Source organism: Echinops telfairi, unplaced genomic scaffold (assembly GCF_000313985.2).
Source record: "Echinops telfairi isolate 266 unplaced genomic scaffold, ASM31398v2 ScPeMD7_2291;HRSCAF=2852, whole genome shotgun sequence".
Taxonomy (NCBI): domain Eukaryota; kingdom Metazoa; phylum Chordata; class Mammalia; order Afrosoricida; family Tenrecidae; genus Echinops; species Echinops telfairi.
This window is the reverse complement of record NW_022106189.1, coordinates 39,401,779-39,418,912: the sequence shown is the minus strand read 5'-3', so window position 1 is coordinate 39,418,912 and position 17,134 is coordinate 39,401,779. Positions and strand designations below refer to the sequence as shown.

The 17,134-nt window shown below is 49.7% G+C and overlaps 1 protein-coding gene across 1 annotated transcript; it reads right to left on the bottom strand.

Moving 5' to 3' along the window:
- Nucleotides 1-969: 969 nt before the first annotated feature.
- On the bottom strand, nt 970-11,526 carry NUDT7 (nudix hydrolase 7). Its single transcript, XM_004704535.2, has 4 exons — nt 11,432-11,526; nt 6,836-6,989; nt 4,737-4,895; nt 970-1,688 (listed from the first exon to the last, which is right to left on the bottom strand). Exons 1-4 carry the CDS (start codon nt 11,464-11,466, stop codon nt 1,320-1,322), a joined length of 717 nt encoding a protein of 238 aa, XP_004704592.1. The 5' UTR covers nt 11,467-11,526; the 3' UTR covers nt 970-1,319.
- Between the last annotated feature and the right edge of the window lie 5,608 nt (nt 11,527-17,134).

The window sequence follows — 17,134 nt, the reverse complement described above, 5'->3', positions numbered from 1 at the left end:
CTCGGCAGCTGGCTGCCAATCTTGGGTTCCTCGGCTGCTGGAGCGACATGAGTCAGGGGAAGTCTTCAGCCTGACATTTGACCATGGATTTGCAACCTGACAGTTTCTACAACCTTGTGAGCCATCTCCTTGAGACAGATCTCTCCACATATAGACATCTGAGGTAGTTAGTTTATTGTTCCAACCTGGCCGATAAACACATGTGGGATTAATTGAAGGGCGGAGAGATAAATGGCTCAGCGACCTTCGCCTCTCTTGTCTCTTGCTCTTTGATCATCGGACCAGTGTGCAGCAACCTTGCTTGTTCTGTGTCTCAATTTGCAAGCTACACTATCTGTGGGACACCTAACCCGTGGACTGTGTCACTGTAATTTGAGGTTCCTTCAAGGCTTGCTTCACCACACCATTGGAATTTACATTTCTTGAGCTGGGGACTGTCGGACCCTGTCATCTGGCTGACTGTTGGTGACCTGCCTTGCTGTTTGCTGCCTAGCCGGATAGCCTGAATTGCTCTACAGAGGACTACCCTGCAGCCCTCAAGACTTGAAGGACTGCCAGTGTCTCACAACTGTCTCACGGGAGTGAGTTGCACTGAGCCATTTGTACTGCTTTATAATTGAATGAACTGTTTATTTCTCATGTTATCTATCTATCTGTATAAATATGTATAAAATTATTAGCACTCTGGTTTTGTTTCTCTAGAGAACCTAGCCTACGATACTGGCTGATCTCTGAAGTTGGTGTCGACCTGAAAAGGCAGCTTTGGCACCTATCCCAGCAGCCTGAACTGACTTAGTCCCAGAGCCTAATCCAACTGGAAGGAATCCTGGGTAATGCCATTTCTAACTGAGGACCAATGAGTCCAGCTTAAACTCCACTGCCACGGGAGACAGATGTGTCCGTCACAGGTTACAACATCAGGCAGAAAAGAATACTGCCGCTTAAAACGATGAGAAATGCCACACGTCATATATTCAACAAATCAATTTATTTAGTGCCTTCCACACACTCTATACTATTTCTTACATGTGTAAGAAGATATTATGTTGTGAGGGCAATTATGCAACATTCTAAATACATTTTCCACTTTTGAAAGCCCTTTGTTCTTTTAGCTGATAGAGGGCATATGGGAAAAGAGATCAGGTTTTGAGCATTCATATGGCAAGAAAAAGACCCACACCTGCTCAGTCCCAAGAGCTGGCATGATTGTTCTCCTGTGGACAAGCTCCCATGCACACACACGCGCGCACACACACACACACACACACACACACACACACAATCCTCTTGGACTGTTACTTGGATGTGAGCCCCATACATCACAACTTGCTTAGGATGAGTTTTTGGAGTTTCATGAAAGACTCTCCAGAAGACGATAGGAGGTCGTCAAGATCATAGTCGACCTTGAAGGTGGGTCTTTCATCTAAAATAATTAAAGCCGCAAACACGGCCAAACGTGCAGTGATTCCCTTGATGTGGTAAGTCACCCCACTCTCGGGGCTGGTGTACTCAAAGAAGTGAACGAGATGAGGGAAATCAGCGTAGGTCGCGGAAGCCTGGCGGTAGACCCGTGGGTGCAGGAAATAGTCCAGAGGCACCAGGAACACGGCCTTCACTTCATCCGGGTTAGGCTGGGCCTGGAAGTCTTCACCTATGATTCCCACCACCGGGAATAGCAGCATGTTTTCCTGAACACAGAAGACAAAAGACAGACATGGAGACACAAAATTCTATTGGTGCCAGGCTATATCTAAACATTACAATCATGCCATTCCTCCTCCTTTTAGAGCTTTGGGGGCATTTCCATGAACATCATCGTCCACGTCACAGAGTTGAAATTGGCTCACAAAAGCCCAAACTTCCTGCCATGGAATCGATGCCGGCTCAGGGACACGCCTCACCCCTACCCCTGTGGGTTTCCGAGACTGTGTGTCTGGGGGTAGAACAGTCCATCTTTCTGCAGCTTTCCAACTGTTGCCTTTGTGGACCGCAGGCCAAGGAATAACCACAGCACCCCAAAGCCATTGTTCTTGTGCCCTCGGTGGGGTTACAGAGCAGATCCTCATTTTGACATTTAACAGCTTCTCAAACTTCCCAGTGGTTTGCCATTTCCTTCTCTCAGCCCCCATCTCGCTCTTGGGTGATACGATCTTCCCCTGGGCCCTCAAGGATGGAGAGACCTCCTCTTGTGCACTTTGCACACGTTGTCAGGAGAGGCCAGTCCCTGGGGAAGGGCTGTGTGCTTGGTAAGGGAGAAAGGAAGACCCCCGAGGAGATGGATTCACGAGCGGCTGCACGTGAGGGTGGTGCAGGGCCGGTTCTGGTTCTGTTGTGCGCAGGGTCGCAATGAGTCGGAACCTACTCAAGTGCAGCCAGTCACAACAGCAGCAGCAATGCCCAAGCCCAGGGCGGGCCAAATTTTGAAACTGAAGAGCCAATCCTGTTCCTCGCAAGAATTTAAAAATCATTCAAGGGCCAAAAATAGACTTGGACAAACAAATGAAATCACAGCCATTCGAATAACATCCTTCAACGGTTTTACAAGTGAAACTATGATGGCTCTATGTTCGTTGTGAATGTCCCTTCGGGGTCACGTGCCCGTACCGAAAGAGCTACCTGTGGCTCAGGAGCTGCAGTCGGCCGACCCACCACTGCTCAAGCCTCTGATCTCTCTTTATCTCCCTTCCCCTCCTGCCCTTGACAACCGTGGAAGTCTGTTTCCTTAGGGAAGAAAAGCTTCTCTTGATTTTTAAAAAAAATATATGATATCTGTCTTTTGGGGATTAGCTAACCTCACTTGGCATAATTGCCAGATCATCTATGTCATGGGGTTTCGTGGATTCACCATGATCCTTCAATGTTGCGTAGTGTTGTGCTGTGTATACATCACATAGCTCACTTATCCATTTGTCCACTGGGGCCATTTCCACGACTTCCATTTTCTTCCACGCTATTGTGTACAGCATGGGTATCTGTGGAGGCTGGGTTCCTTATTGAATCAAGCCACTTCCAGTTAAGCTGAGAATAATAGGCCCAAAGGTGGGTAGGGAAGGGGCAAAATTTGCTCCAGAAATTCACTGTGTTCTGTGTGAAACAGGTATAGGAGCTATCCTACTGAGGTAGCATTTAGGAGATGATGCTGAAAAGAATACCTTCTGTAAGTATGAATGCCTAGAGTCTTTTCGGATGACTATTTGGGGAATTTATAAAGATGTGGTCCTTTGGATCTGGCAACTGCGCGTGCGTGTGTGTAACTTCCTATCAGTAAGAAATGAGAAAAGCACATATTTGAAGTATAAGCTAATTTGGGTTAGATAAATGATGGATGTTGTTGTTTTGTGCCTTCAAGTTGGTTCAGACCCACAGCAACCCTCTGTTAGAACAAAGCATTGCCCCATCCTGCACCACAGCACACTGATGTGTTCTGGGATTCTCCTTCTGCTCAAGGCTCTCCAGCGTTTGCTATGAATATAACACTAGTTATGCATATCATACTAGAGATGGATATAACTCTAATTTAATCCGGAGAAAAATAACAGGCAAACCCAAATTGAGAGCCAACCTTTAAAATACCTGATCTGCACACCTTGGCATTGTCACGGTCATCGGAAACCAGAGATGTGGTTTTATGCAGTCTGAGGAGATGACAACTTAAGGCCATGTGGGATCCCAGGGCCGAGAGAGGATGTTAACCGACGGAGCAAAAGCCCAAGAAGGGCAGGGCTTCCTTCATAGTCATGAGCTCGTGTTGGCTTCTCTGCACTATTATTGCAACATCTCAGTCATTCGACAACTCTTCTACAATTAAAATTTCATATCGAAAGGCTACTGCAATCAAAGGATGCTTCTTTCTGAGCTCAAACGTACACTGTTGGATTTGCTTCTTCTAAAGTCAGTGGAAGGAGCCACGGTGGCCTGGTGGGTTAAGCGGAGGGCTTCGAGCCTCAAGATGGGTAGTTCAAACCCATCGGCCTCTCTCAGGGAGGATGAGAGAGCTGTCTGCTTCTGTAGAGATGGGCACTCTTGGCCATGCTATGGAGCAGGGCTCGGGGGTCTCTGTGCATTGGCCTCAGCTCAGTGGCAGTGGGTTAAAGTCAGGGAAACAGTAAGAGTGTCAGGGGCAAAGTGCAGACACAACAAGACCTGGCTGCATTGGCCCTGGGACTCATTAGCTTGTTTTGGATGTTGCTTTGGCATAAACGCTATGACGGCCATGCTGACTCACACAGAAATGCAGCTCCACATGGCACAATTCAATGGTCATGATCGTGGACGCCTTCTCCCTTTTCCACCGTGGAGTGGCTCCTCTTCAGTGGCCTCCAAGGGACTAAAATGGGATCGTGTGTGACTGTTTTCCAGCTGACCGCTCAGTGTCATTATATCATGGAGAAAAGTACCTGTCCATTGAGAGCTAATGAAACAGCTCTGAAGTATAGTCAGGGTTCCATCACCCAGTTTGAAAACCATTGTTCAGATTCAAACACCGCCCCCCGCCCCCCCGCCCCGGTCCCACCTTTTTTTTCCCTAGTTGGGGAAAGAGGGACTTAGAGAGGGGAAAGGCGTGTCCAAGGCCACTTAGCTCATGAGGGACAAAGCCCATACCAAAATCCCTCTCTTGCGTCTAAGGGTAGCACTCTGTAGGGCCACATGCAGGCACCTGTGGAATGAAAAGGACGGTGGACCCAATGGAAGGGCTAAGAGAGAGACGGTGAAAGCCAGTTCCGTTCCAACCTTACATTAACAATGGCCGGCACCAGGCAGCTGACCACCTCCACTTGATGAGGATGCAGCCCCACTTCCTCCTCCGCCTCCCGCAGAGCTGTGGCAATGTTATCCACATCGGCTGGATCCTGCTTTCCTCCTGGGAAGCAAACTTCTCCCGGGGAACGTCTCAGCTAGATAGTGGAAGAACAGAATGACAATGTGTGATGCCAAGGATGGGGCCACGTGTGCATTCATCCATTCCATCGACAAAGATCTATCCACTTCTTTGGGCCAGTAACTAACTCTGTGGTTAGAATCCCAGTGCAGAACCCACTGGCTATGATAATACTCAAACCCACTGCCTTGCTCAAGTCCATTCTGACTCATAGCAACCCGATATAGGCTTTCTGCGCCTGCCAATCTTTATGGACTCAGATAGCCTCAACCTCCTCCTGCGGAGCGGCTGGTGGGTTTGAACTCACCACCAGTTAGGTCAGCAGTCCAATGCTTAAACCCAACAGCACCACCAGTGCTCCTTGCTCATAATAAGAGCGGACATGTACGGAACTGTTCCAGGGGCTTGGCACCTGTTAGCCTGGGAAATTCTCATAGCAACCTTATGAAGCAGGGTCTAGTATTTTGTCCCCACTCTGTGGGTGAAGGGCCCGCAGCACACAGTGGTTATGTGACTAGGAGACTGTCACACTGCAGGAAGAAGGAGAACCTTCAGTCCAACAGGGCACAGAGGCCCCAGGGTCTGGGCTGTTCATTTTTATGCTCTAGTATTTGCAGATTGTTACCCAAGATGAGATTCCTTGAAACCGGTGATCCTCAGTGGGGCAGCTTGGCCCCCTGAAGCACTTCACTAATACTTGAAGATATCTGTACTTATTACAGCTGCAAAGAAGATGCCACTGGCGTTCAGGGCGTAAAGGTCAGGGTGCTGCCAAACAGCCCACGGTGCTCAGATCAGACCCCCACCAGCAAATCCAGCCCCCAAGGCCAGCAGTGCTGAGGCAAAGACACCCTGGTCTAGATGCATGAAGGTCATTCCCACGTACTGCTACAGGACCAGAGACCTTTAACACATGAAACTGTAACGTTATTGCTGCTTGGCACTGTCTCCATCCCGCCCTACAAGCTTCTGAAAGCACTTGGCACTGCTTCCATCTCTCCCACCCCGAGGGACTCTGCACCCTCTGTCTGAGACCATGTCCACGTTGGCATCGCGAGAGATGGCAAATGGCCCTTTTAGAGCAGTGGTTCTCAACCTTCCGCATGCTGCGACCCTGGCATACAGTTCCTCCTGGGGTTGGTGACCCCCAACCATAACATTATTTTCCTTGCTACTTCATCACTATCATTTTGCTACTGTGATGAATCGGGCGACCCCTGTGAAAGGTTGAGAATCACTGTTTTAGATGATCATGGAGTTTGGGGAACAAAAGAAGGCTGAAGGGGCAAGATCAAGGCTATGGGTTGGATAGGGGAAGAAGGCATCCCAGAGAAATTCTCAGTACAGAGCCCTTTTGACCCTCACAGAATGAGCAGGGAGCATGGCTGTGACGGAAAACAACCCCTTAGGTCACCTGTCCTGGCCTTTATCTCACCAACGCGGTTTACTATTTTCTTAAATCTTCTTCAGAATAAGCCCCTGTGATTGTCCTGCGTCTTTCAGTAAAATCTCCCCAGATGACCCCAATTGGAATCCCGAACAGCAGTTGCCAAAACCTTGTGTGTTGATCTCTCTACCTTGAAGTGAAGTGACTGATTTGGGTGGGCCTTTATATATATATATAAAATCTTAAAATATATATTATATATAATATATATTAATATATGTATCTTAATGCATTCAAATGAATTAATTAAGATATGTATCTTAATGCATTCAAATGAATTATATAGATATTAAGATATATATCTCTTAATGCATTCTAATGAGAAGAAGAATATTTAATTTTCTTCCCCAAAGCTCTCCCCCAAATGCCACGTGGTATCCCTGGAACATCACAATTGTGAAAGCGCAGCTGGGAATCAGGGCCTCAAAGATGTGCCCAAGTGGCAAACTTTACTGGAATTTTCAACGCATCCTGAGAAGTTGCAGACCAAGGCTTTCTTGTCTACCTACCTTCTCTGACCGGAGGGTGAGTAGCAGATGGAATTTCCCATCTTTCACCAACAGAGGTATAAGGACAGAGCATCTGTTCTGCAGCAGGTGAGGATATTTGTTCCCGACGTCAAACTTCCGTAAGCGGGGCTTGGCCTCATCTATCAAGCGGTTTCTAAAACCGAAATGTACCAGACAAGCATTTCAGTAACGAGTTTAGGTTCAGAAGTTCCTAGTCAGTTCTCTGCTTTACTGAGCATCTCAAGGGGCGAACCATTTCTTAATCTGTTTCCTTATCCATAACATGTCAGAATCACAGTACTTCAGCCATGAAGTTGAAAGCAAGATTAAATGAGACAAAACAAAACAAAAACAAAAAACAACCCTACCAAGCATGCACCAGGTAGGTATAGGGCTCACTCTGAGAAGTATCAAGTCAAAGCATGGTGTCCCCCCTTCCCGCCCACCCAATACAACTGTTAACTATGGACATCCATCACTAAATTCAGGCACAGTATGTTTTTAAAAGTCAGATAGTTAAACCACTGTCTCTTAACCTGGCTCTAACATCAAACACGTATGTCTCCAATGGCCTTGTAACACTGGCTCCAACACTCTAACAGTATTGCCTCGAAGGTTCATGGCAGTGGAGGCTGCTGGGATCCACTGCCCATGCCTGACTCATCAAAGGAATCCACTACCCATTCCTGACTCAGCAAGGCTGGGGTGGGGCTTGAGAAGTTATATTTAAGCCCCTCACCTGTAGTGGTGATGGTGACAGTGATGATGTTAGACCCAGGGGACACATTTTGAGAAATACTATCTGATAATATGCAAATATTTGAATTTATAACCACTGTCTGACAGCCCTAGTAGTGCAGTGGGATAGACTTTGGGCTGCTAACCCAAAGGTCGGCATTTCAAACCCACCAGTTACTCTCAGTAAAAAGATGAAATTTTCTACTTCTATAAAGATTTATGGCCTTAGAAACCCACAGAAGCAGTGTTGTTTTGTCCTATAGGGTCTCCATGAGTCAGAATTGACTTGACAGCAGTGAGTTTTCATTCAAGAGTTCTGTAGGGAGTTCCTAACTACAAGGTTGGTGGTTCAAACCCACCAGCTGCTCTGCAGGAGGAAATGAGGTTGTTTGCTCCAGGAGAGATGTGCAGTCTCAGGAACCTTACCTAGGATCCCTCTGTGTCAGCATCAACTGGATGGCAGTGGGTATGGCTGGGTTTTGCTGTTGTCGATTCAGGGGCTGTGGAGTTGGTTCTGACTCCTAGCGAGCCTCTGTACAACAGAACAAAACATTGCCCAGTCCCGTGCCAGCCTCACGACTGTTCTTATGTTTGAGCCCACTGTTGCAGCCACTATGTCAGTCTATCTTGTTGAAGATCGTCCTCTTTTTCACTGTCCCACTACTTGACCAAGCATGATGCCCTTCTCCAGGGACTGGTCTCTCCTGAAACACGTCCAAAGGACGTGAGACAAAGTCTCACCATCCTTGCCTCTAAGGAGCATTGTGGCTGTACTTCTTCCAGGACAGATTTGGTTTTGGTCTTTTGACAGTCCGTGGTAGTTTCAATAGTCCTCACCAGCACCACAATTCAAGTGCATTGATTCTTTTTTGAGTTTGGCCAAGAGCCTAAATCAAGGCACTTGGTTTGTGGAGGCCACAGGCTACAGCTGGAGCCTGGACATCAGTTCAGACTCCATGTTAACTTCTCTGTTTCCACCGAGTGCTTACTGACTTTACACAAGGGCAGTCATGCTGCCCTGCAGTCTAGCTCAGAGGTGGAAAGGGTCCTGACGCTCGACCTTCATCAGAAATGTCCTGTGCAAACAGATGCCAGGAACATGTGTGTCCAAGGGCAATCTTCCATCTCGTGACACTCTGGTGGCTTCCCTGAAACATCCCCTAGAGCACCCACCTTTGTACTGTGTGCTGCCACCAGCCCCTGCAGCCTGCCCCCACTCAGTAAGGCAGGCCATGCAGAAGCCCTGCTCTGAGCTGGCCCCTTCAGGCTTCTCTAACTGCATGCTCCTCCACTCAAAATGTGAAATGTGCTGACTTCACTCCGTAAAAACCTGCTCGCAGCCGAGCTGCCTCGGACTGCTTGGCTTCAGGCCTGCGTTCCTCGTGGCCCCTGGGTTCAGATAGCAACAAGCCACAATGAACCTCTCTGCTTTTACTCCCAATAATGCACGTGTCTTTTCCGATAACCCTGACTAACATCACAGTTGGAACTCTTCCCATGAAAATCTGTTTTGGCTCCTGTGATCGGTGGTGTGTCTGTCCTGGCTTATGGTCGGTTTTCCTAGGGGATGGCCATTTTGCATAGTGAATAAGATCAGAGGTCTAAGTTGTCCATGCCTGGTTCCTAAAGTTTATAGGAATGACCTAGAGACTTGGGTCATTCTTCGTACACGGTGGCTGGCACTGAGCTAGTGCCCAGCGAATGATAACGACGACTGTAAATCCCCATTAGAGAAGCAGATGTGTGCTGTCCTTTGTGCCTTTCATTGTGGCAAGGATGCTCTGTGATGGCACAGCAGGTTAAGCCCTGGGCCACTAGACACAAGGTTGATGGTTCAAGCCCAGTCTTGTAGGGTCACTGCACGTTGGAATGATGGCAGTGGATTTTCTTTGGACATGGCTGGGTGCTCACTAAATACGACTGGGTAGCAGGACCAGGCCAAACCATGCAAACTAACTCCCCCAATCTTGGTATTGGAGGCAACTGGCTGCCCAGAGCACAAAGGGGCTTTACCTGGTGTGAGCTCAATAAGGAGGCCAAAGGGGGCCAAAGGAACCAGCAGGAACGAAAGCCCAAACCACAACTAGCCCCACTGCCTCCACTCCGGGCCGACTCAGAGCAACCCTGCATAAGGTCTGCCGGGCTGGAGATCTTCGCGGGTACAATGCTGTGGATTTTAACATTTGGCTCTTCTAGCCTTAGCCTATTTTCTTCGGTCTTCCTTATTCAGTGTTTAATTTTCCCATGCATGTGGAGCAATTGAAAATACCCTGGCTTGGGTCACGTGTGGTACAGTATTTTCAATGGCCTCATAGAATCCATGCATTTGAATTGTGGTGCTGGAGAAGAATATTGAAAATACCGTGGGCTGCCAAAAGGTCGGACAAATCTGTCATGGAAGGACAGCCAGAGTGCTCCTTCCAGGCAAGGATGGTGAGAATTTGTCTTACATCTTTTGGCCAGGTTGTCAGGAGAGGCCAGTCCCTGGAGAAGAACACCATGGTTGGTAAAGTGGAGGGGGGGTGAAAAGAGGAAGGCCCTTAGTAACATGGACAGCCACAGTGGCTGCAACAATGCTCACAGGCACGGGAACCATTGTGAGGATGGAGCAGGACCGGGCAGTCTTTCGTTCTGCTGTGCACGGGGTCGTTATGGGTCAGAAGGAACAGCCACAGCTTTTGCTACTCCCACCAAACAGCTTTGGTTTGCCCGATGGGTGTGGGTACGAAGGTGGGGAGGAAGATACGGATGATATTCTACGATTCGGCTGAGCGTGAGTGCCATCGACTGGGTATAAAACAAACCACCCAGAAGCAGGAAGGAGGAGTCAGCAGCAGTCAGAGGCAGGGGTGGAATGTTCCCTATGGGCCTGGAGATCCTTTTTGCAGCCACCCTCCTTGACCCAGGAGACAAGGTGACACCTGAGGAGTGAGTGACTGAACAGCAGCAGCAGCAGAACCAGGAGGCAGAGCCTCAGAAGAGGGGTGGACTTCCCGGCCCACAGAGCAAGGCAGGCTGCGTGCTGTTGGGCAGGAGGCTGGCTTGTGACTCGGGGTGCCTCTAGGCACGTACTTATTCAGGGGGCTCCATTTGCTAACTCATTGCACTGCAGCTTAAGGGCTTTCAGCCCCCGAAAGAACTTTGTAACAAGTCTTGAGGGAACCATCGTATCTGAGCATGTCTCACCGGAATTATAACCTGCTACACCCTGTGACTGTGAATACTGCCCGAGTTCTGTGTGGTCCTGGTAATGAAGGATCAAACCTGGCCAGAAATAGGGGGTGGGGTGGGGGTGGGGGTGAGGCAGCAACAAAGGCTGCTTGAACACCCTCCTGCCCTGCCCCTCCCGCCTTCCAGGTAGGGCTGTTTCTGAGAATAATGGTGGTTCACCCTTAGTCTGGACAGGCCCACCTTTTCGTTAGTTTACTACAACAGCCTGAGAGGCAGAGAGGTGAGCAGTAAGCGAGGCCAAGCAACTAGGAGATCAAAGGTCTGTAGCTGGAGGCTGAGAGCGGGGCTGTCGGGCCATCATCGGGGGTCCCCTGTGCCTGGGGGCCGCGGGGTGCAGTCTCGGTCGGGAAGGAAACAATACGCCAGCATCTGAACCCAGACTTGCTCAAAGCCTGGTTCTTCCTGTCCAAAGACAGCATACAGGCCTTGAACCCTGTGTGCTGGCCCAGAGGGGGTGCCCAGGACAGGGCCCCATAGCCGGACGGATTAAACTTGCAGCAAAGTCCCAGTGACCCTCGGTGGCCAGCCAACTGCAGGCCTTCCAGCCACCCGCACACCAGGCGTGCACTCCCGCCGCGATCAGGGCCAGCGGGGGAGCCTGGGGTGCAGGGCCCAGGATGACTTTACCTGACTGGCTCCCGGCGAGGACAGGCTGGCGACATGAGTCCCTACCAAGTTGGCTTCCTGACTGAAGTCGCCCCAGGAGCTGGGTCGGTGCGCACGCGCAGAACAGCCCAGGGCCGCAGCAGGCTGAGCAAGGACAAAGGGGCGGGGCTCAGCCTGAAGCGCGGCGGCGGTGGGCGGGGTCGCACGGAGCAGCCTCTGCTCCGCCCCTTGTTCTTCCCCTAAGGGACCAGGGGACCAGGAAAGTATCATTGAGAAGGACCAGCATGCACAGGGTTAAAGGCATGGCCCCGGGGAGTGCGGGCGCGGGGGGAGAAGGAGTGACAGCCTTGTGTGGTTCCTGCGGGTGCGCTGGGGCAGACTCCATGGTGCACCGTGAAAGACACACACGAAGCTAGCTGACAGTCGACTGGGGAGGAGAGACTGCAGCCAAATCCTCTTTGGGGAATTTATAAAGATAGGGTCTTTTGGATCGGTGTGGGGGTGGTGGTGGTGGTGGTGGTGGGTGGGTGACAGCGGTTCAAACCTACCCTCTGCTCTGCGGGGGGACAGATGAGGCTCTCTGCTCCCTAGAAGGTTTACAGTCTCAGCAGCCCTAGGGGACAGTTTTATTTGCCCTGGCGGGTCTCTATGAGTCAGAACCTTCTGGGTGGAGGCGGTGGGTAAGGATACAGTAGAACAGCCCTGAGCGTGAATCTTTGCTGCAGAAGATTGCCGCGTCGTCTCTGTCCCGCGGAGTGAAGAGTGGATTCCACCCCTTGTCCTTTCCATTTGCTGCCGCCGAGTGCTTTAACCAGTGCACTACAAGGGTGCCAAAGATGAGTAAGGACAAGGAGGAGGAGGAGGAGGGGAAAAGAAGGAGGAGGTGGGAGAAGAACAATGTCTGTGGCCCACAAAAGTGCTTTCATTTCTATTAAAGTCAAAAGAAAATGAATATAGTAATAAAGAATATATCATCATCATGAATCTGGTCTGCCCTGTTCATCTTTATATGAATGCAGTTGTAAAAGAGAAGTCTTCTTGTTGCTACAGGCAACAAAACAAAAACCCCAAACCTCAATTCACTGCCATTGAGTCAATTCCCACTCAGAGACCTTATAAGACAGAGTAGAACTGCCCCTGTGTGTTTCCAAGACTGTAACTCCTATGGGAGTAGAAAGCCTCATCTTTCTTCTTCAAAGTAGCTGGTGGTTTTGAACTGCTGAACCTATGGTTAGCAGCCTAATGCTTAACCATTATGCCAGGTGTGTTAGTTTGGGTACATTAGAGAAACAAATCCACAGAAACTCATATGTATAAGAGAGTTTTATATAAAGGGTAAGTGCACATCAAGAAAACATCCCAACCCAGTGCTGCCCAAGCCCACAAGTCCAACATTAGCCCATATGTCTGACACCAATCCACAAAGTCCTCCTCCATCTCACAAATACTACGCCATGACGCCGACTGCAGGAGGAAAGCTGAATCAGCGAACGTGTAAGCATCTCAGCACTGGCAGGGGTTTCTACAAGGCTGCTCCAGCACCCAGGGCTGCATCGGGGTAGGTCCATGTGGCTTCTCCTCAGGGCTGTCTCACAGGAAGTGAGCCCTGTCACCTGAAGCAGGAAACTGGCTAAGGCAGCTGTACCTTGGTCCGACCATCACAAAGCAAGAGTCCCGAGAACTAGAAAGACGAGGCTCACCCAGCCATTTATCCCTCTGCCCTTTAATTAACCCCACATGTGTTTATCGGCCAGGTTGGCACAATAAGCTTTAACTATCTCACCAGGGCTCCTTTGTTACAGGAAAAGGGCTCAGGTAAATCAAAAGTGCCTAAGGTCAATGAAAATTGTAATGGGCCTTTGGTCAGTGGAACTGCTGGGCCACAGTTTCCTTGACCTTTAAAAACCAAGGCGCTCAAAGAGTCACCTGGGCAATCCTGCTGGGGTGAGGTTGAGCCCAAAGCCCTATGACATCCAATGATGGTAATGGCACTTCACCCACATGTGTGCACTGACTCCTCCTCCAAGGACCCATCCAGCGTCTTCATCTGAGAAAAGAAACATGGTAATTGGGAAAGGTCGCTCAGCTGGGGTTCAAGGCCAGAGCCATCTGACCTCGACATCCCTTTATTTCCATACCTCTTCTCAGCTGCAACTACCCTGCCATTTATGAGTCTACTTGTGAGTGAGGAGGCCGCCATTAAACCATCCGTTAACATTCATCACACATTAGCAGGAGGCAGAGAGATGACTGAGACTTGGTCCCTTGACCTCTGGGGCCTTTTTGAGGTCACAACCATGACTTTCTATGTCCGTGCACCCCCTCAGACCAAAGGCTCTGGAGGAAAAGGGAAGGGGTTGCAAGGACTAAACTTGGAGCTGGAAGTGCTCGTCAGGGGGTTTGCTTTCTGTCTAAGCAGACATCTTTTGAACCCTCCAGGCATTTATTACAAGGTCAGTATTTTTTTTAATCAATTTATTGGGGCTTATAAAATGCATCACAATACATAGATCAATTGTGTAAAGCACATCTATACATTTGTTGTCCTCATCATTCCCAAAATTCGCTTGCCTCTTGGGTTCCCGGAATCAGCTCATTTTAGGTCAGTATTTTTATTTGCATTTGAGGGTGGGCAGACTGAAGGTTGGAGTGATGGTGTAGGCACGCCCATAGGCGCACAGCAAGTCCACCGTGGCTCCGGGTGTGGGTCTGAGCCTTTGAGCTGCAGCTGTCAGTCGGGCTGGGACTTGAAGAACTGGTGGTGTGTCAAAAGGCCCAGGTGAGGAGGGGGCCTCGCTCCAGGGCGGAGGGAAGGGGGAGAAGTCAGTAGTTGGATGCAGTCTTGTTCAGAGAGCACCCAACGTGACTGGAGCCTGGCAGTGGTGCATAGAGCTCAGGGGCTGATGGGGAGCCACAGCAAGACAGAGGCAACAGCACGCTGAAGTGCTCTGCGGTAGACCAACTCTAGGGGCCCAGATGGCTCACTGGGTTAAGCTCTGGGCTTAAGGTTGGTTCCTGCAAGGGTGGTGGGTGGTTTGAACCCACCAGAGTTCAATGGGCGAAAGAGTGAGTCAGGTTCCTTTTTCCAGCCTCAGAGACCTCCTGGGACCCTGGGACCCTGGTGTATTAATCGTGTAAAGCCACACAGCTAGGGTTCAAGGAGAGGGCAGTCAGATCTCCCACTTCTTGGTAGCAACTAACCTGTGAAATGATGCAGATCTGCTTCTCAGTAGGGACAAAATTGACTGACAGTATCGGGCGGGATAAACTCCAACCAAACTCAAAGCTGCAGAGTCTATTCCGACTCACAGAGACCCTATAGGGCAGGGTAGAACTGCCCCTGTGGGTTTCTGAGACTGTATCTTTTTTTCAGAATTAGAAAGCCTCCTCTTTCTCCTGCAGAGTGGCTGGTAGTTTCAAACTGCTGACCTTGTGGTTAGCAGCCCAATGCATAACCATGATGCAGGTGGGATACCAAGGCTATATGCCCAGCATATGCTTTCAAGATCAGAAACACTGCTTTTAGCATCTTCTGATCAGGTCAGGATGAATGCACAGTCACAACATGAGGCATCACGATGGGAAGTGCCCAGCAATGAGATAATAAATCTATGGCACATGGACAGGTATGCATCTCTCCCATGTGCAAAGCCATGCAGCAGTCAAGGTTAATTATCAGTGTCTTTCAGGAGCAATGACTCATCCTTGCAGATTGTGCGCTCTGGTTTGTTGGTAGTAACATCATTCTGGAAAAGGCACTGCAGAGAAGCCGAGAAGCCAGGGCTCTGGAGGTTCCGGGCAGCCTGCAAAACTAGCTTCAAAATGAACTTGAATAGGCAAGCAGCACTGCTCTGGGCTAAAGGGGGCCTTCGCTGGAAACACCCCACCTGGGACCTTGATTTAAGCAGAGCCTCCCTTCCAATCTTGGTGACCACAGAGACAAAGAAGACACCAACCAACCAGCCATAGGGAGCGAAGGACACCTGGGGGAAAACAATTAGCTTTAATGCAAGATAAGTGGTCTGAGGAGTGAGGACCAAGGGAGTACTTAATTCTGCCTGCAGGGGGCTGTGGAGCAGTGGGAAGATAATGGGGAACACTTAGCAAATTCCCAAGAAAATAGTGGTAGAACTCCTGCCCTCCCTGTGGAAGCCAAGGGTTCAGCCAGTTGGGCTGCTAACCTTAAGGTCAGCAGTTCAAACCCACCAGCAGCTCCACAGAAGAAAAATGAGGCTTTCTGCTTGTGTAAAGATTTACAGCCTCAGAAACCCACAGGGACAGTTTTGCTCTGTACTCAGGGGCCCTCGTGGCATCGTGGATTCAACATTGGCCTGCTAACTGCCAGGGTAAGCAGTTTGAAATCACTAGCTACACCTTGGGAACAAGAGGAGCCTTTCTACTCCTGTAAAGAGTTACAGTCTCAGAAACCCACAGGGAAAGCTGTACCCTGTCCTTCACATTTAGGGTCGCTATGAGCTGGCATCAACTCAATGACAATGGTTTTTTTGTTTTTTAGTGGTGGCGGTGGGGAGCGGGTAGAGGATCACTGTGGAGCCCTGGTGGCAGACTGGGTTACAGTTTGGGCAGCTACACTTCAAGGTCAGTAGTTCAAAAAAGCTTCTATGTGCGAGAAAGGTGAGGTTTTCTACTTCCATAAAGAGTTACAGCTTTGCATAGCTATGGGGGCAGATCTACCCGGTCCTATAGTGTTGCTATTGTTAGAAACGCTGTTGAGACTCCAGATACCACATTGGTTCCTCTTGGTAGCTGACAGATCAGTATAAACCCCTAACTTGGGCCATAACCAGATGGGTCTCTCTCTCTCTGTCTCTCGTCTCAGAGAGAGAACTGGGGCAGACTGCCTTATTCTGTAAGAGCTTATCAATGGGCCATCACAGCATTTTCATCAACGAACGCTCAAGAAGTCCAATCTGTACTCAGAGAGAGGCTTTTGTTGTTCAATTTTGCAAAATCAGGCGCTCAAGCCCAGCGACAAATGGGGCAAAAGGGTGGGTGTGCCTTACAGCCCCTCTGCAAGCATTTTGTCCCCTAGTTCCCAAACCCTTCTCTGGTTCCTCATTGGTTTCCCTTGCCTAAGAGTTTTCTACACTACCCCTACCCCCTCCTTTCTCAATTCATCAGGTTCCCACATTCCATATCCCAGGTTCCAGAGCTCTGGAGATTGTTCTATCAGTTATCCACTGGGCCCCGGCTACCGGACTCTTCGCGCTCTGTTTGCAGAAGATGGACCAGTCTGGTGACTGATTTCTCACATAATGAGTCAGAATCGCCTAAGTGGCCAGGAGGCTTGTTTACTGGCTTGTTTTGTTTTTAAATGGGGTCACTGTGAGTCAGAATCCATAGGGGGCAGGGAGTTTGGGAGGCCCCTAGAGTGTAATTGCGGCAATTGCTGGGTTGAGCGTTTGATGACGCAGCATTTGATGACGCAACATTTGATGACGCAAACACCCTCCCCTCGCTCTTCTTTCAATTTAAGGCCCCGCTCCTCCTAAGTCAAAGGGAGTCTGGGAGACAAGGGCCCTCCTCAAAGGAGCAGGCCTTGAGGAGGCTCTCTGGGGACTTGAGGTTTGGCTAGGAATCTCTTTCAGATGAGGCCAGGGCGACACAGCACCGAGACCACCTGCTTTGAGAAGCTGCTGGCGAAGAAGGACTCCCTCTGGTTCGCATCCACCCAGGAGTGGGTGTTTCTCAGCTAGCTCGGGG